At 34.5% G+C, this 26,385-nt stretch overlaps 2 protein-coding genes across 2 annotated transcripts in view; one reads left to right on the top strand and one right to left on the bottom strand.

The window, feature by feature from the left end:
* Positions 1 to 8,478, top strand: part of LOC146146286 (transmembrane channel-like protein 7) — a 29,791-nt gene extending 21,313 nt beyond the window's left edge. The window contains exons 21-26 of the mRNA XM_083389506.1: positions 97 to 261; positions 909 to 1,026; positions 1,697 to 1,749; positions 2,327 to 2,417; positions 4,356 to 4,408; positions 5,404 to 8,478. Coding sequence (XP_083245632.1) covers positions 97 to 261; positions 909 to 1,026; positions 1,697 to 1,749; positions 2,327 to 2,417; positions 4,356 to 4,408; positions 5,404 to 5,526 — 603 coding nt within the window. The 3' untranslated portion in view covers positions 5,527 to 8,478. The remainder of the gene's footprint in view (positions 1 to 96; positions 262 to 908; positions 1,027 to 1,696; positions 1,750 to 2,326; positions 2,418 to 4,355; positions 4,409 to 5,403) is intronic.
* A 1,783-nt stretch (positions 8,479 to 10,261) lies between these two features.
* On the bottom strand, positions 10,262 to 22,566 carry LOC146146285 (microfibril-associated glycoprotein 4-like). Its single transcript, XM_083390704.1, has 6 exons — positions 22,257 to 22,566; positions 21,689 to 21,795; positions 21,159 to 21,255; positions 20,737 to 20,833; positions 11,400 to 11,537; positions 10,262 to 10,651 (listed from the first exon to the last, which is right to left on the bottom strand). Exons 1-6 carry the CDS (start codon positions 22,564 to 22,566, stop codon positions 10,471 to 10,473), a joined length of 930 nt encoding a protein of 309 aa, XP_083246830.1. The 3' UTR covers positions 10,262 to 10,470.
* Between the last annotated feature and the right edge of the window lie 3,819 nt (positions 22,567 to 26,385).

The following is a 26,385-nucleotide window of genomic DNA, read 5'->3' as shown; positions in this document are numbered from 1 at the left end:
CCACATAACTCCTTATTCCACCAAATTCCGTCTTTTACTCGTAGCATGTGGTCCATATAACTCATTGCTCCAACAAATTCCGTCTTTTACCCGCAGCATGTAATCCCGATCTTGACACGTCATCGCGACTCGCTAGCTTCAGGTGCTTCATCTCGAAGTGGGTCGATCAAATCACAGCAGACGAGTCTGTCGCCTAGCAACGTACTCACCTACGTGGACCCGCAGCATCTACAGTCGGGTAACCTCGGCGCTGGACAAGTGGTGAGTCTACTCGCTACTCGTTACTCAGTCAAGTCTGGGATGTCAATTGGGAAATACTGGGCCTTTTTTTGAAATGTATTAGTTAACAAAGTGATCAAAAGTTTGATTATATTAGGCTAGAAAGCCCTTTTATGTGTTGTACCAAATCTTAAATTCGTATACTTTGTAATAAACCATCTTTTCCAAGACAAGACATACAAAGTTCAATGTTATTGTTAAAGGCCAGCCCGATTGTTTAGAATTTAGAACAATGTAAGTAATTTATTTTTGTAAAAAAGGCTCAGTATAGTATTTAGAAAACAGTTGGCTTCGAACTAAAAAAACAAAGATTTGCTTATCCTTGAGAAAATATTCATAATAAAAAAGTCTAGTTATTTAAGATATTTGATATCGGAGTATAAATACATCATCACACTTCATTGGTCTTATTCTTATTACAAATAACTGTCATATAGTGGCAGGCAGTTTCTTTAAAGGTTAAGAAATTTCAAGTTACCGCAGCATTTTTTTTTTTCTAAAACTAAACATGTTAAAATAACAATAATTGCGAAGAATGCTATAGTTAAAAAAGTTGACTGCTTTCTGTAGGAAATCGTTTCGGTCCTTAGCACTAGGGTCATATGTATCAAATTGTATGTTTGTTCCAGCATCGCACGAATTCTGCTGGTTCACAACCGTACGCTGAGACACGCAAGGAGGCACACAAAGATCCGCTTCTACACAAAGCACTGAGGAACAGCCAACGAAGGCCTAAAGAGATTAATGGTAGGAGGCAATTTTCTGTTGTGTTTCACCCTCCTTGTGTTCAGCGCAAAATATAAACGTCATTTTGGCGTTTATACCTACATGAAATCTTCCCGCATTGATCTCTCTGATCGATGCGTTGACAAATTATGTTACTAAATTTGGCTGTTTTTTATTTCCAGCTTGTTTCATTGGTTAATTCTTTTTTTTTAAATTTAGTACTGTTGTTCTTATCTTTTTTGTCTGTATTTTTTTACTTTAACTGGTCTAGTTGTCTAGCTCGACCTAATACGAACGACAAAGTTTTATTTACGTTGTTTATAACAAAAAAAGTAAAATCAATAGATGCACTGTTATTTACGTCCTAATATAATAGTATTGTGTTGATAAAAATAGTATGTATCGCGAACTTGATGATAACACTAATCACTGTTTTTCTATAAAAAATTAACCTTCAGATTAAAGTCCCACAATTCAAATATCACCATTATCGTAATACCCTTGCAATGCTTGAACATAAAGCCATTCTAGTCTAGTCTAATCATTAGACGCTAATTCATAGCACAATAGCAATTAATAACAACTTTTTACCAGCTCAGTCAGCAAAAATGTGCTAATTTGAGATATCGTATAGTCTCATTTGCTTTTATGTCAAATAAAACTTTCCTAACCAGGAGTTTTTGTTTTTTAGCTGCTGCAAACTTCACCAAGGCTTCTGTACACACCAACGGAAGTACATCCGATGTAAGAGATTCGGTTTTTAGATAATTTGCTTTAATAAAAGAATGAAACATTCTTGGATGAATTTTGTTGGTGAATTTGCTGAAGCAGAAAAGTCGTTACTTGTGAAGCAAAGTCAACTGTTATTTTTAAAAACCGAAATTATCTTCATGATTTAATTTCATTATAAACTTAGTAGCTTTTGCCTATTGAAGTAGTTAATGTATATTTTAGCGGTATCGTGAACATTGCAACACCACTGCTTTTATTTGTGTTGATAAACAACAACGTGTACAATGTGGTATATATATATATTTTGTTTTTAATTTCGATGTGTTTAATACTGAGCTCGTTAAGAGTGAAACAAATTAAAAAAGTTAAAAAATTAATTCCGACAATTAGATTTAAAGCCACACAGAAAACTTACGGAACAAAATAAACCTAAAATATAGAATTGGCTTTACCTTTTCACGACTAGGCAACTAGAAATAAATTTAGTAAAGATTCAGTCTCCTCACAACAACCTTAAATGTTGTATTACCTTAGCTTTTGTAACTTTTTATCATTTTTACCACGAAAACTAAATTCCATTTACCGCCAGGTGGCGCAACCCTCTTCGAACCCGGTGATGTACCGTGGTGGTCCGGATCGGGAGAGACCGGCCAGTATGTGTGTCACGCCTCAACGACCAGGTAGGACAAATTTGAGGTGTTTTTTGTTGTTCTATAATTCAGTGGTCGGGAACCTTTTTTGCCGCGGCCCAAAATGCTCTTTAAAGTATGTGAAACGAATGACATCACAACGTTACGTCCAAAAAGCACTTTACTTTAAAAAATCCTGCGTTTAGTGCGAAAAGTTTATAGTCTCATTAAATACAAATTTTACCTTTGTAGCGTTTATAAGCCAAACGGCGCAACATGCCATAGTATACATACTGCATAGCGTCTTTGGGCTTGAACGATTTTTTTAAGTATACATTTTTGGAGAGTGCATAGCACCGTGGTCGGTGGCCCTATGGTGTAACAATGAGCAAAAGTAAAAAACAAACCCCTATTTTTTTACATCGTACAGTGAATATTCTGCTATCACGCAGCTCACAACTGCATAAAACTGCAACAACAAAAAATATCCCGCGGCCCACTAAATATTTGCTCGAAGGCCCGCGATTGGCCAACAGTTTGCCGACCACTGTTCTAGAAAAAAACTACCGCCTATAATGCTTTCTAGCCCGGGCTCCGTACTCGTAAAATAGTTGCAGGGGTGTGCGAGTGCATTCAATATTAACTTATGTTTAAATTTTCTTAAAATGCAACTTTAAGCGCTTATATTTTAGTTGGGCTACAGTTTTTTAATTAGGAGTACTTTTGAGTACTTTTTATGCAAATTCGCCTGTAATACTACATTTAAAATGACCCATTGTATCTATATAAATACAAGGGTAGTTCGACCTAAAAAAAGGATGTAAAAATGAGTGGTCTACTGGTCTATAAGCTTGATGATGTTCAAATGGGTACTTGACTAAACAAAAGTTTGCAATACTGGTCTCTATTTCTATACTTAAGATTTTATTACCAGTAAAAAATGTTATAGGCGTCATAGGCGAGTTTAAGACACAGAAAGCCTATAATATTTTGTCGTTCTTAACTTTTTGTGTGTTATTACTACGCATATATACGTTGTCAGGTCGGCAACCGATCAAATAACACTATAGGTTCGGAATCGTTCCAATTTCTTTGGTTATATTAAAAGTTGTATGTTGGTTTCATTACTGTTATACGTTTTATTCTGCACTGGCATTTGGTAGTCCTAATATTAGTTGGTAACTAGCATCATTATTAATAATGTTTAATTTTTATAAATAATTGTTTTAGTTTCGATTCGTTTAAATTACGAAACTCTTATGTAAAATAGACTATGATTTTTTTTAAATATGCTGTTGCTACCAGGCATAGTATACAGGGTGCGCCAGAAAAACCTACCACATTTCAAACTTGGAAAGAGGGACAAAATGTATAGGAAATCAAAACAGTTATTGTCTCATCTCAAAGTCAAAAAGTTACCATTTGATGCATTTATGTTTTAAAGATTACATCCTGTAGATGGCGCCCTCGAGATATAATGCTTTGTTGCAGGCGATTTCTGGTTTTCAATTACTCGGTGAGTCATTTCTTCCACTGATTGAAGAATAGACGCTTTTAGTGCTTCAATAGTTGCTGGCCGAGGTTTGGAGACCTCAGCCTTAACATATTCCCAGTGAAAGCGTCTATTCGTCAAACAGTGGAAAGAAATACCTCAAGAAATGACACGCCGAGTATTGGAAAACTTTAGAAATGCAACAATGTTTTATATCTCGAGGGCGCCATCTACAGGATGAATTCTTTAAAACATAAATACATCAAATGGTAACTTTTTGACTTTGAGATGAGACAATAAATGCTTTGATTGCTTATAAATGTTGTCTCCTCTTCCTAGTTTGAAATGTGGTAGGTTTTTCTGGCGCACCCTGTATATACTGAAAATAATAGGCCAGAAGAACTTATTTTTGGTATATGACTTTTATGTTTTACTATACATTACTTAATAAGAATACAAACGTGCTTGTATTTACACCGCATGCTTTTGTGTTTCAGGAAACGATTCCGAGGATAGTGATGACGATGGTTGGGGTGTGAGAAGACCTAAGGTAGGTTTTATTGATCGTTAAACTAGTTTCGGAAAACAATTTGTTCAACTCAACATTATCACCGCACAATTAAAAGCATCTAAGTTATTTTAATTATATAGGGGTTCTTCTGACAAATATTGTGTTTAGCGCCGACGTTTTGATAACCTATACTGACTGGGTCTTGATAAGACAACCGATAACTTGGACTGGGACTTCAAAATGACTTGCCTACAACACTGACATTTAGCCATACAGGGATGTCCAAAATTGTAAACAGCGTATTGTCGCAGTTCATGAATGTTAAAAAGGGGGCTGTCCGGTCTGCCACCATGGGACGTCATTATGATGGTCGGACACATCACATTATTACATTTAGCCGTGCTAAACTTAAGAACAGGAGATTTTTTGAGCACGAGCAATTTTTGTGACTTTAAATTCGACTTTAATGTCCACGACCGTTCGCCTTTTTGCGGAAATGGGGGAATGCAACCAGCCTGTTTGTTGCAAGTTCATGCCCAAACCCTGCCCACATTTCTTTTTGTTAATTTTAAATGCACGATTCCGATGGCTTTACTCACTTACCTATACGGGTAATCTTCTTCAGGGCAAAAGACTAGTAACTAGTCAAAGCGTTATTGACGTCTACAAAATGTTTTCTTTTTTGACCCGTGGCATTACAACAGGTCGTTAACGACAATATAAATGTATTTCCTTTTTATATTTTTAACATTATAAACAAAACGAAATATATTCGTTGTAAATTTAACCTTTTTTAATTTTTTTAATTTTAAAAACTTCTTTATTGAAAAAGGGCAATTTCGACGCTTTTGAAAATTTTCCCAAAATATATTTTTTCACCCTTGAAACGAAAGTTCTAACTAGAATACGCATCTACTTTTATTTACTCAAAAAAGAGTTAAAACTAAGATCGTTGTCAAACGCCAATGAACTTCCAGCCATTCTTTCTTATTGCTTTAATTTCTTGAATCAACTCTATTACTTTTCTTGCCCAGACGTCCGGTAATGAATCGGGAATTGCGATGTCCGCCTTTACAGCATCCAATCAACAATCTAGACCCAAGTCCTACAACGGAGTTCAGTTGCCACCTGTTTCCTACGGTGATGACTTCTTCTAAACTGACTTCCCTGGCGAGATTTCCTCACTTTTTGCGCATTTTGGGTTATTTTTACTCTTATCAATGTAATTATTCTCGTTTTGCAATCGATGCGAGTGATATAGCGCATACGTCACCGATATGTAATTGTTTAGAGTAGTGTTTTTCAACCTATTGGTTGCGACCCAAAATTATGTGGCCATTTAATTTGATTTGGTTGGGTCGTTGACTGCAGTTGTTTTATATGGTTACATTTATTAGGATTGGTACTGAGAAAGATTTTTCCAAAATTTGAGAATATTGCAAAAGCAATACGATAATATGACCCATGTAAATGGAATTTGCACTGATTATTGCTAAAAAAGGTTCGGTAAGTTACAGCTGTTGTACTTACGGTTTTGTTTTTGAGTTGCCGCCAAAAAAAGGTTGACAAACACTGGTTGAGATCAGTTTAGTACATTGTACCACTGATGGTACGTCAATTGTGACGGTTGCTGTTGACTTGAGTGTTTAAAATTTATTTTGAATCTTGACGTTTCAACATACGAGTAAATTTAATATAAGCCGATAACATTTTCTTTCCTTTAAAATTTAGCGAAATGTTTAGCGATGTCAACAGTAAGTAAAATGTGAACATTTCTTATTAAATTATAAAGTGAAGTGTTTCAATAAAACTTTAAATGACAAAAATATCGCGCACCTTCGCTAAAGGAAATCACTTTCTTTCAAATTTGTTCATTTCTTGCAATATTTTCCTGGTAAAAATTGCTGCTTGTTATCGGATGATACCATTCTATTATCGGGAATTAAAAGGTATCGGTTGTCGATCTCCATTCGATATTATCAGGCAATTTTTGATTAATTTAGCCAATTTTTATCTGACATGCACCGCAGTCGCTTTATTTGTACATTTTTAAGTGTTTCAGGCTTAAATTGTAATGCACTTATAAATGTGTGTGTTTTTTAAGACCGCCTGACAGTTGATTTGCATAAGGGGCTAACCCGAATTTACGTCGAAGTTTTTGCTTTAAATTTTGCACCGCTTGATCAACGTATAATTTTTAGTCACCGCACTAAAAAAAAAACAATGCAATAATATTCCATTACATTTTTAGTCCAATAAAATCAGATCAAATCTGTTTTAACTTGCCTTTTGAGGTAAGAGAGAATCTTATCTTGTTGCTTTCATGTACTTAATCACTATGGTTTAAACGATCTATTATTTAATCCAAACTTTGTTCAAAATTAAAAATCATAGAACGGTACACCATGTTTAATTAAGTCTTAATCTTTCGCCTTTGCGTTTTCTCATATCGCAGCAATATTGTGACTTGTTGTTATTGTGATATACCCTCAAGTTTCTTTTATGAAATTAATCGCTCAGGTCGCAATGATTTTACCAAAACTTTCTTTAAAAATCACTACCTTCTTGACCATTTTCGACGCCTTACGTTTGTTTCTTAGAACAAAGTCCACATTATTTTTTTTACTTTTGATTTCTCATCTGAACCGATACAAAACTAATTCCTTATCAAAATGCCATTGTTATTCAAAAAAGTGCCTTGTATATAAATGCAGCTGTGAAATGACAAATTTCCATGACTTTAAAAATAAATAGTTTTGTTTGAAAAGCGTTTTGCTAGCAATCAAGATTAACACTTGCAATGCTCTTCAAAACATTTAAAAAAGGAATTAGCTTGAAATCCTTGCAAAAGTTGATGTTAGTAAAAATAAATATACTAACTATCAACTGAAGTTAATCGTACTAAAAAGTAAATTTAGATATATTTTCGCTAACTTTGCCCATTGAGAGAACGCCTATTGAAAATGAGCATTGTTTTTTACTTGATCCAGCATTTGTAGTATATTTGTATCCCAGTGTTGTAGTTTTCAGTAGACCTGACATGACAGCTTATCTAGCCTAAACCGTGCAACCACATTTTGTTTAAGTTTTGCAGTGATTTTTAGCCCTACACATTTTCGAGACTTTCGTACTTTTTACTTCTCCATGGCCTTTATTATACGTGTTAATAGAAAGTAATTCTTGTTCTAGTTCATATTTTTTTGTGTACAGCTGCAATGTTTGCCAATTTGCGCACATTTAATTTTTTGCATTATATTATCATTTTTTGATGATGAATTGCAAAGCCAAAAAGGTCGAGTAGATCGACAGCATCTTGATTAAGACGTTTCGATACGAACTTCTATCATCTTTCAGTAACTGAAGATCTACTCGACCTTTTTTGGCTTTGGAATTCATTATCAAGCTACATTACAGATCCGTGCATAGTGTACCCAATTATCATTTTTGTTTGTTGAATATATCATTGTGAAAAAAAATTATTTAGTTTTGGTTTAGCGCAATTCGCGTGTGCCTTTCCTGTCAGTGAAAACTTGCCCGGAAAACGAAGGTTTGGAGTTCGAATCCTGCCTAGTTCGATATTTTCTCGCCCTTTGTGTTATTGGTTTTTGATTACAATCGTATTTCTGTCCAACATGAAATTTTCTACATTCGATGTTATGGTCATTAGTGAAAACTTGATTTCGGTTTGTATTTGACATATCACTTTGTTAGCGAGCCAAGTCGTCGAAATAAAGCTATTAGCAATTTATTTTGAAAATTCTTGTTTATCATTTCAGCTTATAACTGCGTTACGTCAAAATACAATGGTTGTGTAACTAACATTATTTCATGAAAGAGCTGTCGGGGTATTTTGCCTTGCAGAAACCCTAAAATAATCACAAACATAACAAAACAGTGGAATAACATGTCTTAAATTTTTTCCCTTTTTGTTTGTATATTTTTTCTGCTGGGAATCAATTAACTCGGTTACCCAACAAAAATCTATATTCTCTCTTCCCCGCTAGCTTTTTGCTTAAAGATTAATAACATCGCGTATCCAAACAGTGTCAAAAATACAATTGGTGTGTCTTTAAGCCTTTCTAAAAATTATTTGCGATTTGTTTTGAAAATTTGAGGAAGAGTAAATGAACTTTTTCTAAAAAGTTAAGGTTTTTTGTTCTTGGCGCAAACTTCATAAACACAACTTTTTTTCACTGGTGGGGGTGCTTTTGCTTTCTCTCTCTCTCTATATATATATGTATATCGGTATTCAGGCATTATTTTCTTTTTTTGTGAGTAATTAGCAGCACACTATTTAAACTGTGCTTGGCTTTGAAAAATATCTCCTTTTATTATCGACATACTTTCCTTTAACAATTTTTGTGTTTATGTACATTTATTTCAGTGCTCTCACTCGGCCGGTTATGTTTGTGCGAAATATGACTTTACATATTGTATTTTTCGCTCAAAAATGTAATCGAAATAATCGAAATTTAGTTTTAATCTGAATGCTAAAGGTTATAAAAGTTCGTCTATAAATGTTGTCGTTATTCGAGAAGGTCAAATTGCGTGATAAGCGGAAGAGTTGAGTGTATTCTTTATTTTGTTCCAAAGCTTTTTTTATTTTTTATCGTTGTAAAAATGATTTACCCCGAGAATGTAGAATGTTTTTAAATACTAGCAATACGTAGTTGTTAACTAAAACGCCTTACCCTCAAAAAGTGTCGATAAATAACAGTACAAATTCAGTTAAACGGTATATTTCTGAACGTATTGGGCAGCAATATTGTCGAATTATTAATTTGGAAACATGCAAATAAAAAACATTGTACTCTATACAAAACGAGCTTGGTCGTATGCAGTGCAAAGAAAGACAGAGTTCCGGTCAGACTCCGGTTCATTTTTTAGGCCGGAGTCGCATTGGGAGTCAGATTCAGGAGTTTGTCTTTTAAGTTAAGTGACTCTGCAGCCCCTGATTATAACACTGTGGCGTCCCATGAAAAAAAACATTTTTTGCCGAGCCATTCCGCCACCTCGTTGAATGTAATTAAACAACGATCGACAGCTTGCTTGTTTTTAGCCTCTCGAAAAGACGTGTGTAATTTGTGACGCCAGCAACATCTTTTAAAGTCTTTGTAAGCCAGAGCTGTACAGTGTACAATGTAAGTAGGACGAGTGATTTCAGTAACGCAAAAAAGTTTGAGAACCCACTGTTTTTTTAACGGTGATACAAGTTATTCACACGATTTACACATTTCAATATGCACGATAAAATAAGATATCTGTGCCGCAATCTTAATTTATTTAAGCTTTCAAATTAAATTAGAAGTTAGGCTTGTTAGGTTTTCTAAATTAATATGAAATTAAAATAAACGAATTTTCGTAAAATAGAAAATGAAATAAACTTTCAGTTAGAATTTCGTTTAATAATTTCACAATTAAGTATAAATGGCAATTCACTTAAGAATTTTATGACAACCTACAAGTTGTTCCTACCGAAGAGTTCAAATTGTGGGTTCCACATTGGAATCAGTCGCATTTTTTATCTACAATAGCCGCCTACGAACATGATATGTGTACTTTAATTCATCTGATAAAGTTATTCCATGTTTGTTCATGTGTTTACAATTGACACCGAAAGCTGTTCTACTTAACTGAACTGGGTAAAAATAAATTATTACTCTTATTCTGTTTAATGGCTTATGTTGGAAAGAATGCGATACATATTTGCATTTTCGATTGAATAAACTGTTTCCCAGTATAAGTTTTACATGCGAAGTAACTTATTCATTTTAAAACCGAAATTTAAACACAAAATGTTCAACTACAATTTTCCTGCGATGTATTTATATACAATTTACAATAGTAGAGATTACACAAAGCAACAAAAACTTTTTAAAAACAGTGGTTATCAATGTGTTATTAGAGGTAGGCACAACATATTTTAAAGTATTTGTCTTATAAACCAGCGCGCATACATCATTGTATTTGATTTTTTGAATACATACGTATTTTTATTTGATTTTATGATTAAATGATTTAAATGAAATCAGCTTTTGTACAGTAAGAAGTACGAGCAATTGGAATGTAAGAATCACGATATTTTGTTAATTTTACAACGATCAGTCGCACTTGAGTTTCATGCTGCTGGATCGGACCGCATCGTCCCACCCTCCCCAGCTGAACCAGACCATGTTCTGGGACTTCCCCGTTGACATGCCCCAGGGGGCGTTTAGGTGGGAACGCAAACATTCGTTGAACCACCAAGCCCCGTTGTACCGAGTGGCGCAGTTGAATTCCTCCCTGAAACAACATTTACAAGGTGAAACATACTATCATAACGAACCCGCATTAAAATCCTCTAACACAGCGGTTGTCAACCAGTGGGCAATGGCTCACTGGTGGGCCATGAAAACTTTTTAGGTGGGCCACAGACCAATTCAAAAAGCTAAATTTATTAAAGAATTTAGTTTCATTTGTGTCACTATACCTAATATTACAGGAAATGGCTTGGGGAGAAATTGAGAAGGAATGTAATTGAATGTATATTAATTGTTCAGAAGCAAGTACCTCACTAATGCACGGTTAAATAAATAATCTGTTTTGATATATGCTCCGCATTTTTTGTTCTAAACCTTTTTTATAGAACGAAAATGGGCCACAAAAGAAAAAAGGTTGAGAACCACTGCTACACGTTCGGCCTATCAAAACATTAAATTGGTAACCGGTTGAAAACAACCAGAGTGGACACCAGTCATAAAAAATCAACTCCGGAATCTCGAGTCCGACTCCTCAGCCTTCCTGTATTTCACCCATACCCGTAATCAAAATAGGTTGAATTTTCAGCAATCCACTTAGAGGGGTTACATATCTACTCACCTGGTGGATAAATATGCCACCATGTGCTATTTTTACATTTACTAATCAACGGTTTTCGAATTTAGGGGTTTTAAACTTGGTGCAGCGGACTAGGATAGTGGGTTTTTGACTCGAAGTTTGAGATCTCAGGTCTAAGTCCGACTCTGCAGCCCTGCTTAAAAAACAGACTTACTTTTTGTCGTTGTCCCTGTCTTTGGTAGAAAACTGCATTCCGTTGTGGTATTCTGCAAGACTGTCGCCAGCCGAACCTCCAGTGAACCCAGCTACCAGCAGTCTGTAGTTGTCAGTCTCATCTCCAACCGAGAAAGAACTGTAAAAATCGATATTACATGTAAAAACGATATTACACGAAAATTGGTATTTATCGAATGTAGCCTAAATTTTAGGGTCAGTAACTGAGGCGGTTACATTTTGTTTAAAATAATATTTTAAACTGTAGACTCTTACGGCAAATGGACTTTTGCAAACGTATTGTAACTTTAATTTACCTAAAAAAATAACTGCTACTCTTTCAGTATCATTTTCGGATTAGATGAATCTTTAGCGAAAGTGGTTTCGTATTTTGAGCAAATTTTAATGCCCTTACTTCTCTAATGCGCCCGTTTTTTATTTTTTCGATATTAACATACATGTTGCTTTGATTCTTTTGGGGAAATTAGGAATTCCCTAATTCTACAAATATTAACTAGGCTAAATAAAACTATGAAACTTCATTTGGATGTTTCATTGGATAATGATATGGTACTGTGCATCCCCTTCAATTGAAGTTGCTTGTACTAAAATATTGAGCAAGCATTGCGGTATGGTTGTTTCTCGACTCGTTCCCTTCTGAGCCTGCATAGCTCAGTTGGTAGAGCGACGGGCCGGTATGACCGATGTCGTGAGTTCGAACCTCACTGCAGGCTCGTTGTTGTTCTGCTTGCACTGCTTACATCATTGATCGACGGATTCGGTGAAGAGACTGAAATGGCTTTCGGTATACTAAATAAAACTAACTAACTAACAAATCAAAGGTTAAGCGATGCCGCGGACAACCAAAATGAACATTCTATTCAATAAAGCGGACACATCCCGGTCATATATTCAAAGCTTATGCAAAATGTTGGTGATGTTAATACGATAATGTGATTGGTCATCAGAACGGAAGTAATAGAGACTCGTGGCTATAAATGGAACAGCCCCTTGAGAGCCATTTCATTGACGTTCCTTGCAGGCAAACAGGATGTAGCAAACGAATGAGATTGCTCATCAGTTACAACTGGGTATATATATATAGCCTTAACGTTTTTTGACAATTTCTACAAAACTACAAAATTCAATTTTCATGGGGAATTCCGGGATTTTTTGTCACAAACCGGTTGGAACCGCCTTAAACTGGTTAAATCCAGTATTTTGAGCAATTGAAAGCAAAAAAGTTTTTCGATCGAAAATGAAAATTTGACAAGCCTTGACGTTTTTTCAATTTTTGACATAATCTACAAAATTCAATTTTCGTGGGGAATTTATCAGATTTTTTGTCACAAACCGGTTAGAACAGCCTTAAACTGGTTAAATCCAGTATTTTGTGCAATTGGAAGCAAAAAGGTTTTTTGGTCGAAAATGAAAATTTGGCAAGGCTATATAGCCTTAATGGTTTCTCAATTTTTAAGAATATCTACAAAACTCAATTTTCGTGGGGAATTTACCGGATTTTTTGTCACAAACCGGTTAGAACCGCCTTAAATTGGTTAAATCCAGCATTTTGTGCCATTAGAAGCAAAAAAGTTTTTTGGTCTAAAATGAAAATTTGGCATATAGCCTTGACGTTTTTTAAATTTTGGACAATATCTAAAAAACTCAATTTTCGTGGGGAATTGCCGGATTTTTTGTCACAAACCGGTTAGAACCGCCTTAAACTGGTCAAATCCAGTATTTTGAGCAATTGAAAGCAAAAAAGTTTTTCGATCGAAAATGAAAATTTGACAAGCCTTGACGTTTTTTCAATTTTTGACATAATCTACAAAATTCAATTTTCGTGGGGAATTTATCAGATTTTTTGTCACAAACCGGTTAGAACAGCCTTAAACTGGTTAAATCCAGTATTTTGTGCAATTGGAAGCAAAAAGGTTTTTTGGTCGAAAATGAAAATTTGGCAAGGCTATATAGCCTTAATGGTTTCTCAATTTTTGAGAATATCTACAAAACTCAATTTTCGTGGGGAATTTACCGGATTTTTTGTCACAAACCGGTTAGAACCGCCTTAAATTGGTTAAATCCAGCATTTTGTGCCATTAGAAGCAAAAAAGTTTTTTGGTCTAAAATGAAAATTTGGCATATAGCCTTGACGTTTTTTAAATTTTGGACAATATCTAAAAAACTCAATTTTCGTGGGGAATTGCCGGATTTTTTGTCACAAACCGGTTAGAACCGCCTTAAACTGGTCAAATCCAACATTTTGTGCAACTGGAAGCAAAAAATTTTTCGTTCGAAAATGAAAATTTGGCAAGGCTGTAAATAGCCTTGACGTTTTTTTCAATTTTTGACAATATCTACAAAATTCAATTTTCGTGGGGAATTTACCGGATTTTTTGTCACAAACCGGTTAGAACCGCCTTAAACTGGTCAAATCCAGCATTTTGCGCCATTAGTAGCAAAAGAGTTTTTTGGTCGAAAATGGAAATTTGGCAAGGGGATATAGCCTTGACGTTTTTTCAATTTTTGACAATATCTACAAAATTCAATTTTCGTGGGGAATTTACCGGATTTTTTGTCACAAACCGGTTAGAACCGCCTTGAACTGGTTAAATCCAGTATTTTGTGCAATCAGTCGCAAAAGAGTTTTTTGGTCGAAAATGAAAATTTGGCAAGGCTATGACGTTTTTTTCAATTTTTGACAATATCTACAAAATTCAATTTTCGTGGGGAATTTACCGGATTTTTTGTCACAAACCGGTTAGAACAGCCTTAAACTGGTTAAATCCAGTATTTTGTGCAATTGGAAACAAAAAGGTTTTTTGGTCGAAAATGAAAATTTGGCAAGGCTATATAGCCTTAATGGTTTCTCAATTTTTGAGAATATCTACAAAACTCAATTTTCGTGGGGAATTTACCGGATTTTTTGTCACAAACCGGTTAGAACCGCCTTAAATTGGTTAAATCCAGCATTTTGTGCCATTAGAAGCAAAAAAGTTTTTTGGTCTAAAATGAAAATTTGGCAAGGGACGTTTTTTAAATTTTGGACAATATCTAAAAAACTCAATTTTCGTGGGGAATTGCCGGATTTTTTGTCACAAACCGGTTAGAACCGCCTTAAACTGGTCAAATCCAACATTTTGTGCAACTGGAAGCAAAAAATTTTTCGTTCGAAAATGAAAATTTGGCAAGGCTGTAATAGCCTTGACGTTTTTTTCAATTTTTGACAATATCTACAAAATTCAATTTTCGTGGGGAATTTACCGGATTTTTTGTCACAAACCGGTTAGAACCGCCTTAAACTGGTTAAATCCAGCATTTTGCGCCATTAGTAGCAAAAGAGTTTTTTGGTCGAAAATGGAAATTTGGCAAGGGGATATAGCCTTGACGTTTTTTCAATTTTTGACAATATCTACAAAATTCAATTTTCGTGGGGAATTTACCGGATTTTTTGTCACAAACCGGTTAGAACCGCCTTGAACTGGTTAAATCCAGTATTTTGTGCAATCAGTCGCAAAAGAGTTTTTTGGTCGAAAATGAAAATTTGGCAAGGCTATGACGTTTTTTTCAATTTTTGACAATATCTACAAAATTCAATTTTCGTGGGGAATTTACCGGATTTTTTGTCACAAACCGGTTAGAACCGCTTTAAACTGATTAAATCCAGTATTTTGTGCCATCAGTCGCAAAAGAGTTTTTTGGTCGAAAATGAAAATTTGGCAAGGATATGCCGTTTTTTTCAATTTTTGACAATATCTACAAAATTCAATTTTCGTGGGGAATTTACCGGATTTTTTGTCACAAACCGGTTAGAACCGCCTTAAACTGGGTAAATCATCCAGTATTTTGCGCAATTAGTAGCAAAAGAGTTTTTTGGTCGAAAATGAAAATTTGGCAAGGCTAATAGCCTTGAAGTTTTTCTAATTTTTGACAATATCTACAAAATTCAATTTTCATGGGGAATTCCGGGATTTTTTTATCACAAACCGGTTAGAACCGCCTTAAACTGGTTAAATCCAGTATTTTGTGCAATTGAAAGCAAAAAAGTTTTTCGATCGAAAATGAAAATTTGGCAAGACTATAGCCTTGACGTTTTTTCAATTTTTGACAATATCTACAACACTCAATATTCGTGGGGAATTTACCGGATTTTTTGTCACAAACCGGTTAGAACCGCCTTAAACTGGTTAAATCCAACATTTTGTGCCATTTGGAAGCAAAAAAGTTTTTCGGTCGAAAATGAAAATTTGGCAAGGCTATATAGCCTTGACGTTTTTTAAATTTTGGACAATATCTAAAAAACTCAATTTTCGTGGGGAATTGCCGGATTTTGTCGTCACAAACCGGTTAGAACCGCCTTAAACTGGTTAAATCCAGCATTTTGTGCCATTAAAAGCAAAAAACTTTTTCGTTTGAAAATGAAAATTTGGCAAGGCTGTAATAGCCTTGACGTTTTTTTAAATTTTTGACAATATCTACAAAATTCAATTTTCGTGGGGAATTTACAGGATTTTTTGTCACGAAGCGGTTAGAACCGCCTTCAACTGCTAAAATCCAGCATGTTGTGCCATTGGAAGCAAAAAGGTTTTTTGGTGGAAAATGAAAATTTAGCAAGGCTGTAATAGCCTTGACGTTTTTTCAATTTTTGACAATATCTGAATATTCAATATTCGTGGGGAATTGCCGGATTTTTTGTCACAAACCGGTTAGAACCGCCTTAAACTGGTCAAATCCAACATTTTGTGCAACTGGAAGCAAAAAATTTTTCGTTCGAAAATGAAAATTTGGCAAGGCTGTAATAGCCTTGACGTTTTTTTCAATTTTTGACAATATCCACAAAATTCAATTTTCGTGGGGAATTTACCGGATTTTTTGTCACAAACCGGTTAGAACCGCCTTAAACTGGTTAAATCCAGCATTTTGCGCCATTAGTAGCAAAAGAGTTTTTTGGTCGAAAATGGAAATTTGGCAAGGGGATATAGCCTTGACGTTTTTTCAATTTTTGACAATATCTACAAAATTCAATTTTCGTGGGGAATTTACCGGATTTTTTGTCACAAACCGGTTAGAACCGCCTTGAACTGGTTAAATCCAGTATTTTGTGCAATCAGTCGCAAAAGAGTTTTTTGGTCGAAAATGAAAATTTGGCAAGGCTATGACGTTTTTTTCAATTTTTGACAATATCTACAAAATTCAATTTTCGTGGGGAATTTACCGGATTTTTTGTCACAAACCGGTTAGAACAGCCTTAAACTGGTTAAATCCAGTATTTTGTGCAATTGGAAGCAAAAAGGTTTTTTGGTCGAAAATGAAAATTTGGCAAGGCTATATAGCCTTAATGGTTTCTCAATTTTTGAGAATATCTACAAAACTCAATTTTCGTGGGGAATTTACCGGATTTTTTGTCACAAACCGGTTAGAACCGCCTTAAATTGGTTAAATCCAGCATTTTGTGCCATTAGAAGCAAAAAAGTTTTTTGGTCTAAAATGAAAATTTGGCAAGGCTATAGCCTTGACGTTTTTTAAATTTTGGACAATATCTGAAAAACTCAATTTTCGTGGGGAATTGCCGGATTTTTTGTCACAAACCGGTTAGAACCGCCTTAAACTGGCCAAATCCAACATTTTGTGCAACTGGAAGCAAAAAATTTTTCGTTCGAAAATGAAAATTTGGCAAGGCTGTAATAGCCTTGACGTTTTTTTCAATTTTTGACAATATCTACAAAATTCAATTTTCGTGGGGAATTTACCGGATTTTTTGTCACAAACCGGTTAGAACCGCCTTAAACTGGTTAAATCCAGCATTTTGCGCCATTAGTAGCAAAAGAGTTTTTTGGTCGAAAATGGAAATTTGGCAAGGGGATATAGCCTTGACGTTTTTTCAATTTTTGACAATATCTACAAAATTCAATTTTCGTGGGGAATTTACCGGATTTTTTGTCACAAACCGGTTAGAACCGCCTTGAACTGGTTAAATCCAGTATTTTGTGCAATCAGTCGCAAAAGAGTTTTTTGGTCGAAAATGAAAATTTGGCAAGGCTATGACGTTTTTTTCAATTTTTGACAATATCTACAAAATTCAATTTTCGTGGGGAATTTACCGGATTTTTTGTCACAAACCGGTTAGAACCGCTTTAAACTGGTTAAATCCAGTATTTTATGCCATCAGTCGCAAAAGAGTTTTTTGGTCGAAAATGAAAATTTGGCAAGGATATGCCGTTTTTTTCAATTTTTGACAATATCTACAAAATTCAATTTTCGTGGGGAATTTACCGGATTTTTTGTCACAAACCGGTTAGAACCGCCTTAAACTGGGTAAATCATCCAGTATTTTGCGCAATTAGTAGCAAAAGAGTTTTTTGGTCGAAAATGAAAATTTGGCAAGGCTAATAGCCTTGACGTTTTTTCAATTTTTGACAATATTTACAAAGTTCAATTTTCGTGGGGAATTTACCGGATTTTTGTCACAAACCGGTTAGAACCGCTTTAAACTGGGAAAATCCAGCATTTTGTGCCATTAAAAGCAAAAAAGTTTTTCGATCGAAAATGAAAATTTGGCAAGGCTGTAATAGCCTTGATGTTTTTTTAAATTTTTGACAATATCTACAAAATTCAATTTTCATGGGGAATTCCGAGATTTTTTTATCACAAACCGGTTAGAACCGCTTTAAACTGGTTAAATCCAGTATTTTGTGCAATTGAAAGCAAAAAAGTTTTTCGATCGAAAATGAAAATTTGGCAAGACTATATAGCCTTGACGTTTTTTCAATTTTTGACAATATCTACAACACTCAATATTCGTGGGGAATTTACCGGATTTTTTGTCACAAACCGGTTAGAACCGCCTTAAACTGGTTAAATCCAACATTTTGTGCCATTTGGAAGCAAAAAAGTTTTTCGGTCGAAAATGAAAATTTGGCAAGGCTATATAGCCTTGACGTTTTTTAAATTTTGGACAATATCTAAAAAACTCAATTTTCGTGGGGAATTGCCGGATTTTGTCGTCACAAACCGGTTAGAACCGCCTTAAACTGGTTAAATCCAGCATTTTGTGCCATTAAAAGCAAAAAACTTTTTCGTTTGAAAATGAAAATTTGGCAAGGCTGTAATAGCCTTGATGTTTTTTTAAATTTTTGACAATATCTACAAAATTCAATTTTCGTGGGGAATTTACAGGATTTTTTGTCACGAAGCGGTTAGAACCGCCTTCAACTGCTAAAATCCAGCATGTTGGGCCATCAGTCGCAAAAGAGTTTTTTGGTCGAAAATGAAAATTTGGCAAGGCTATGACGTTTTTTTCAATTTTTGACATTATCTACAAAATTTAATTTTCGAGGGGAATTTACCGGATTTTTGTCACAAACCGGTTAGAACCGCCTTAAACTGGTTAAATCCAGTATTTTGCGCAATCAGTAACAAAAGAGTTTTTCGATTGAAAATGAAAATTTGGCAAGGCTTATAGCCTTGACGTTTTTTCAATTTTTGACAATTTCTGCAAAACTCAATTTTCGAGGCGAATTTTACGGATTTTTTGTCACAAACCGGTTAGAACCGCCTTAAACTGGTTAAATCCAGCATTTTGTGCCATTAAAAGCAAAAAATTTTATGTTCGAAAATAAAAATTTGGCAAGGCTGTAATAGCCTTGACGTTTTTTTCAATTTTTGACAATATCTACAAAATTCAATTTTCGTGGGGAATTTACCGGATTTTTTGTCACAAACCGGTTAGAACCGCCTTAAACTGGTCAAATCCAACATTTTGTGCAACAGGAAGCAAAAAATTTTATGTTCGAAAATAAAAATTTGGCAAGGCTACATAGCCTTGACTTTTTTCAATTTTTGACAATATCTACAAAATTCAATTTTCATGTGGAATTCCGGGATTTTTTGATCACAAACCGGTTAGAACCGCCTTAAACTGGTTAAATCCAGTATTTTGTGCAATTGAAAGCAAAAAAGTTTTTCGATCGAAAATGAAAATTTGGCAAGGCTATATAGCCTTGACGTTTTTTCAATTTTTGACAATTTCTGCAAAATTCAATTTTCGTATGGAATTTACCGAATTTTTTGTCACAAACCGGTTAGAACCGCCTTAAACTGGTTAAATCCAGCATTTAGTGCCATTAGAAACAAAAAGTTTTTTGATCAAAAATGAAAATTTGTCAAGGCTATACAGCCTTGACGTTTTTTCAATTTTTGAAAATTTCTGCAAAATTCAATTTTCGTATGGAATTTACCGGATTTTTTGTCACAAACCGGTTAGAACCGCCTTAAACTGGTTAAATCCAGCATTTAGTGCCATTAGAAACAAAAAGTTTTTTGATCAAAAATGAAAATTTGTCAAGGCTATATAGCCTTGACGTTTTTTTCAATATCTGACAATATCTACAAAATTCAATTTTCGAGGGGAATTTAACGGATTTTTTGTCGCAAACCGGTTAGAACCGCCTTAATCTGGTTAAATCCAACATTTTGTGCCATTAGAAGCAAAAAAGTTTTTCGATCGAAAAAGAAAATTTGGCAAGGCTATAGCCTTGACGTTTTTTCAATTTTTGACTATATCTATAAAATTTAATTTTCATGGGGAATTAGCCGGATTTTTTGTCACAAACCGTTTAGAACCGCCTTAAACTGGTTAAATCCAGTATTTTGTGCAATTGGAAGCAACAAATTTTACGTTCGAAAATTAAAATTTGGCAAGGCTATATAGCCTTGTCGTTTTTTTCAATTTTTGACAATTTCTGCAAAATTCAATTTTCGAGGGGAATTTTACGGATTTTTTGTCACAAACCGGTTAGAACCGCCTTAAACTGGTTAAAGCCAGCATTTTGTGCCATTAGAAGCAAAAAGGTTTTTCGATCGAAAAAGAAAATTTGGCACGGCTGTAATAGCCTTGACGTTTTTGACAATTTCTGCAAAATTCAATTTTCGTGGGGAATTTACCGGATTTTTTGTGACAAACCGGTTAGAACCGCCTTAAACTGGTTAAATCCAACATTTTGTGCCATTAGAAGCAAAAAAGTTTTTTGGTTAAATAGAAAATTTGGCAAGGCTAGCCTTGACGTTTTTTTCAATTTTTGACATAATCTACAAAATTCAATTTTCGTGGGGAATTTACCGGATTTTTTGTCACAAACCGGTTAGAACCGCCTTAAACTGGTTAAATCCAGAATTTTGTGCAATTGCAAGCAAAAAAGGTTTTCGGTCGAAAATGAAAATTTGGCAAGGCCTTGACGTTTTTTTTTCAATTTTTGACACTATCTATAAAATTGGCAAGGCTTGGCAATTTTGCCTAGCCTAAGCAACTATGATTGTACTTTAATTTTTACCAAAATTACCTGTATTCTGCATATGGTATGGCATTGTAAAAGTCGCCTAAATCAATGCGAAGTCGGCATTGTCTCCCGGCAGTTAAGTTGTGGATTTTGTCCAAGCCTGAGTATTAAGTAAAACGTTTTGTCATCTTTATTTGTGCAGTTATAGATATAACATGTCTACTATCTCGAAAAATGATTAGTCCACTACCAAGATAGTTATCTTGCGAACATTGATTACAGTTGTTACTTTTTCATTTCATAGTAAGTTAAACCAGCTTGAAAGAAATGTTGTTTTTTGTAGTGCCAAGGTTCTATCTACCTTTATGACTTATCTAGTGACAGCTAGATATCTGTGCAATGATTTTGCCAAGTTTTGCAAGCCTTAGTTGATAGAGGTTTGTAGTAACATTACATTTTGCTCTTGTAATGGAATTATAACTTACCCAGCCAAAAATCACCAGAAAAGTATCCAAATCCGTTTTTATATTCGGTCCAGTTGCGGTAGAAATCGACATTTCCGTATTTCCTTCGCTGAAAGACCTGCAAATAATAACTGGTTTACAACGTTTTGTTACGCTGGGATTTTTGGCGAACATAATATTTAATTAACCCACTGTAAGTTTGTTCTACCAAACGCTGTCAGTTGAACTTTTTTCCAGGAGTTTTTACCTCATAAAGAAGGTAATTTTAAAAAACTTTCCGAACAATAGATTTTTTAATACTTTCGGCAGTTCTAGAAGAAATATTCGCTCACCAAACGGCAAAATAAAAGAAGTGCCCCCCACACCTAGTTACCCCAACATAACGATTTATAGAGGGATTATTTACTGTTTTTTCATGATACGTTTTTAGCGTAAAAAGAAGGCAATTTGTAACAACGTTTCGAACAATAGTTTTGCTTGTCATGTGATGCAACGGACCTTTACATAGCCGAAAACAGATTAAGCTAAAATATAACTCTGGCTTCTGTTACCGTCCATCCATTTTCGCAGTATGCTTCCTCTCCACTAAGAAGTGTTGTTCTGCCATTGGAAGAAGAAGTGAAGCAACTTGTGTTTTTCAAAACGATTCTTTCCAAAACTGAAAGTTTATTTAATGGTATTATATTCGAACACATAGAAATTAAACATAGCTCGTTTGTAATCAAGACAAACCAAAACCCGTTTAAACACAGCTTACAATTACTTACTGTCGAACATAGCATCAGCTTGGTTTATTGTAAGTACAAGTAGGGTTGTTTGATGCCCGATATTTCGGACGAAAAGATCAAATAAAGTCTAAGAATTGGTAGTAAATAAGATAAAATTAAAACGTTTAAAATTAATATTTTCTAGGTTATAAGGCCGAAGTTTGGTTTATCGTTGAAAGCCTTATAAGCTTAGGAGAAAGTGGGACAAAACAGACCCCTCAATTTTCTCGTGAATGAAAATTCCCAGCTTCACTAATAAGTAGCTTATTTAAAGCCAACTCAAATTATTTCGGCGTTTAAATTAGCATTTAAATTACATAGGCCTCTATTTAATATTACTAGGTTAGGTTACCTTTTAGTTTTTCCTGAATTTCATCCAATACTCGATCATTGTTGGAGCCACCTTCGCCCTTTCGCCCAGGAAGGCCGTCCAAACCAGAAAACCCACGGTCGCCCTTGTCACCCTTGATTCCAGGCACCCCTGGGAACCCTTCGGGGCCGCGTAATCCCCGTTCGTTGTTGGGTCCGACCGGAAAGTTTGAAGATCCGGGGCATATTGTGACGTCTTTGTCGCAGACAGGAACTTTGACGTAGTTGCATCGCTTTGCGTCGCAAAACGCGAGGTAATAGTACAAACAGATTGGGATAAGTTTAAAAAACATGATTCGTTTCTGGTAAAATTTTGAAATATTATTTAAAAAGATTTCAATTTTTATGGCCTCAAAAAGTCTTCGGCCCTCTTTTCTGTTGTCCTATTTTCGGTCCAGCAATATGACCATAGTTACACAACACCATCGACGGAATATTAGCACAGATAGGAATAGGACCAAATACCCAATAGTCTCGGGACAAGGTTTAATTCATCCAAATAGGAAATCAGTGTTTCTCCCAACCCCAGAATGAATAAAAGGGTAAACCAAAACATTTTATGCAAAACAAAACAAAAAAATGTATCGGATTTTATGTTTTTTTGCTTTAATAGATTTTTTGATCCAATTAACTTTTAGGTATTTTTGTTGTTAATCGCAACACAGCTAATTTACTTTTTTACAAATAAAATTATTTTACAGTTAGAGTCCAACTGGTGTATGAAACATTATTAAAAGGGTAAAATGACACTGTTTTGGCGCGTACATATAGTAATATTACATAATATAAATATTTGCTAAACTTTCTTTTCAGCGGGTATCAGTTAAATTTGGGGTCATATTAAATATAAGGTACACTCTAACTTGCAAAGTAATTGTTTGCTTTGAAGCATACAACCATACCTTATGCAACATTTCATAAAAAAACTTAAACAACAACCTATTTTAAATTTCTAACTTCGAAGCTAAAAATGTAAGAACCACGTACGTTTAACAACCATCCTATTCTGCGTACTTACTAATACGAGATTTTACTAATAAATTTGTAATCCGTATTAACAGAATCGCCGTTTTTTCATTATAGATTGATACTTTGGTTTTATCGATTCGTTGGTCATTTATGATTATACTCCAACTGTTATAGGTTTTTTGTGTATTAAATATGGTTTTGAGCTTATAGAATTTTATATAAGCGCCAAGCACCTATTAAACCAGAGCGTAATACGTTAAAAACTAAAAATAAATGCCATCTTTTTAACGAAACACCCCAGAACGCACAGATAACATATAACAGCGGCATAAAATTAGTTCCTAAAAGCTGCATAAGTAAGTAATATATCATCATCAAGCAACTGTTGTGCATAACTCATCTAAACAAATACTTGTGCTAAAAAAATGCTGAAAACCTTAGTTTAAATATCTTTGGACTGACAGCCAATTACCTGAACAGCTTGAAATGATTTGTATTAGGTTTAGACTGGAAATTTATCATGTCATTCGAAAGTAAAAGCAGGAAATGGGCTGAGTGTGCTCCAATGCTTTTCTATGAAGAGCCCGTGTAGCATTCAATTTATTTCCCATTTAAATTTAAAGACATATTAAAACGTCTGCGCTATTATGCTGTTTTCACTGGCGTGTTATGTATTTAGGAAATATTTGTTTTTTAAGTTCGCTGTAGCCTACTATCACTGTCAGAACGGTGTTTAAATTTAAACACCAAAACGGCCTAAGCACTTTATAAATCTAAACACTTAAACATCTTCGTGTTTAAATTATAAACAGCTGAAAGATTTTATGCTAAACATCTGACTGATATTTTAACGTGTTTAACAATGAATTATTAGGAAATGGGTCTGGGTTGAAACTGATAAGGAAGTTAGTGAAATTTTAATCTTTGTAAAAGTTCTGGAATAGCCTACTTCAATATGTATTTTAGTTTTTATTTAATATTTTCCTTTTGGTTTATTTATTTTTAAATAATCACCTCTTAAATGCTAATGGTAAAATTTGACATTCTTCAGTCACTTGATCTTTCCCAAACTACTGAGCCTGCGCCCATTGTTTCTCATTATCTACTTCCGCTCACATTTGTTCAAGTAATGTGAAAACAAATTTCAAGCGGAAAACAACAAAGACTATAAATCTCCTAAAAATTTACACACAGGGTAAACTTTGTTTGGTAAGCGTATCACAACAGCAAATTTTCCGTGCTAGGAACCACAGTCTTAAAATTCTTGAACGACATTCCAAACTATTAATTCAAAATTATTTTATAAAAAAAAAAAAAAAAAAAAATATCTTATTTTTATTTGTTAATTCGGCTCCTTTATTTGCAGCCGTCAGTTAATGAAAGAAAACCGATTTTACCTGAAGGCCCGGGCAAAAATGGTAAAAAACACAATGAACATTGTACCGGTACACACTCCTTTGAACAAATAAAAATTAAATATAATTTTTTCTATTGTTTATAAACAATATTAATATAGAATTTGTAATTGTGTTTGGAATAATAGGTAAGTATTTAGCAAATTGGTTAATTTCTAGATTTTCAAACAAACAAATCAAACTTTTGTTGACAAAAATTGAGCAAAGCTTCGCACGTTTTTTAACTGTAGAATGCCTTCAATGGAATAGGCTCTTGAAAATATGAGACTTCTTAGGGTGGGATACATAAACTGGATCAATTAATCCGAGATTTACAATCCTGAGCTTTATTCCACAAAGTCGGATCAATTGATCCTGGATCAGTTTCGTGATGCATTTCCTACAGCGATGTTTTATTTACTTAAATTCCACGGTTGGCTGGTTTCAGAAGTTAGTTTTAAAGGTTCTATTGACAACCAAAAGTCGTCTGCATTCGACAGTACGAAGATAAGGTAAATTAGTACACTTGCAAATCAATAAACACGAAAGCCATGATGATCTTGACTTAATTAAGCAAGGTGGCTATCTTCAAATTATAGAAAATAAAAAGACAGACGCCGTCTCTAGCGTCCGTAAAAACGCAGCTTGGTTAGAAATTTCAAAGAAATATAATGGAATTACAGCACGGCAAAAGCGACATGCCAAGCAATTGCGGCAGCTGTGGGAGAACCTGTGGGAGGCAAGGGGGAAGAAGAATTTGGCCGCACCTCCTCGTAAACAAACAACAACAGAATTGTCAGGTGTGTAATGAAATTGTTGTGTTTTTAAAAACTGCTAAATGCCGGCTCTACTTACTTATTTGTAGGTCTCATGCCAGGGCAGTTTACTTCCTTGGAAAATATGTTTGATAACGACCATGTTACCGAACAAGAGGAGGTCAATGCAGGTTCTTCCACAGTGGGAGTGGTGCATATATCAGTTGGTAAGTATCATAATGCTTAGACATAACTGTGCAATTTGATGTTTTCGTAACTTACAGACAATGAGGAGCCAAACGACGATTTCGTTTCCCTACTTAACAACCACAAATATTTCTGGTAAGTATTCAATGGCTGTGTAGTAAAACAATAAAACAACACTATAATCTATTTTTAATTTACATTGTAAATCTCTAAATCATATATTTTTATTCACAGCAACCCACAACTCAACTCTAAAAGACACATTATATATATTAATTGATGAAATTCACAACAGAAGACATATCAACATTACACATGTTAGATCTCAAGCTGCATTAGAAAACATTTTTAGGGACATGGAAGAAATTTTACCAGTTGTCAAAGTGGCATGCTTCTTAGAATTAGATGATGGTTTCCGCTCGATATGGAATACCAAAACCAAGAAAAAACAACCATCCACCCGCCATGCAGGAACAGGTGAAAAAAATAAACACATAGACCGCTATGGCCCCTTTGCAACCATAATGAGACCTCTGTTTCAGGTTAGCAGTTTACCAGAACCATGAACTAATCAGGAACACAATGCTAAAAAAAGGCAATATTTTAATAAAGTAATTTTTTTTTGAAAAGTGTTAACCTTGTAAGTTTTTTTTACAGCAAAACACACTGGTTGTTAGAAGCTCAAGGTAGTTAATCAATTAGCAAAATGTAAGTCAAGATATACTGACCTTTTTTGACAAGACTTCTATTTAATAATATTTTAACACAGGAATAAAGTTATGGAGGA

This window comes from Ascidiella aspersa, chromosome 5, assembly GCF_963924565.1.
Source record: "Ascidiella aspersa chromosome 5, kaAscAspe10.2, whole genome shotgun sequence".
Lineage (NCBI taxonomy): Eukaryota > Metazoa > Chordata > Ascidiacea > Phlebobranchia > Ascidiidae > Ascidiella > Ascidiella aspersa.
The sequence above is the reverse complement of the archived record's forward strand: the minus strand, read 5'-3'. Positions and strand labels throughout refer to the sequence as shown.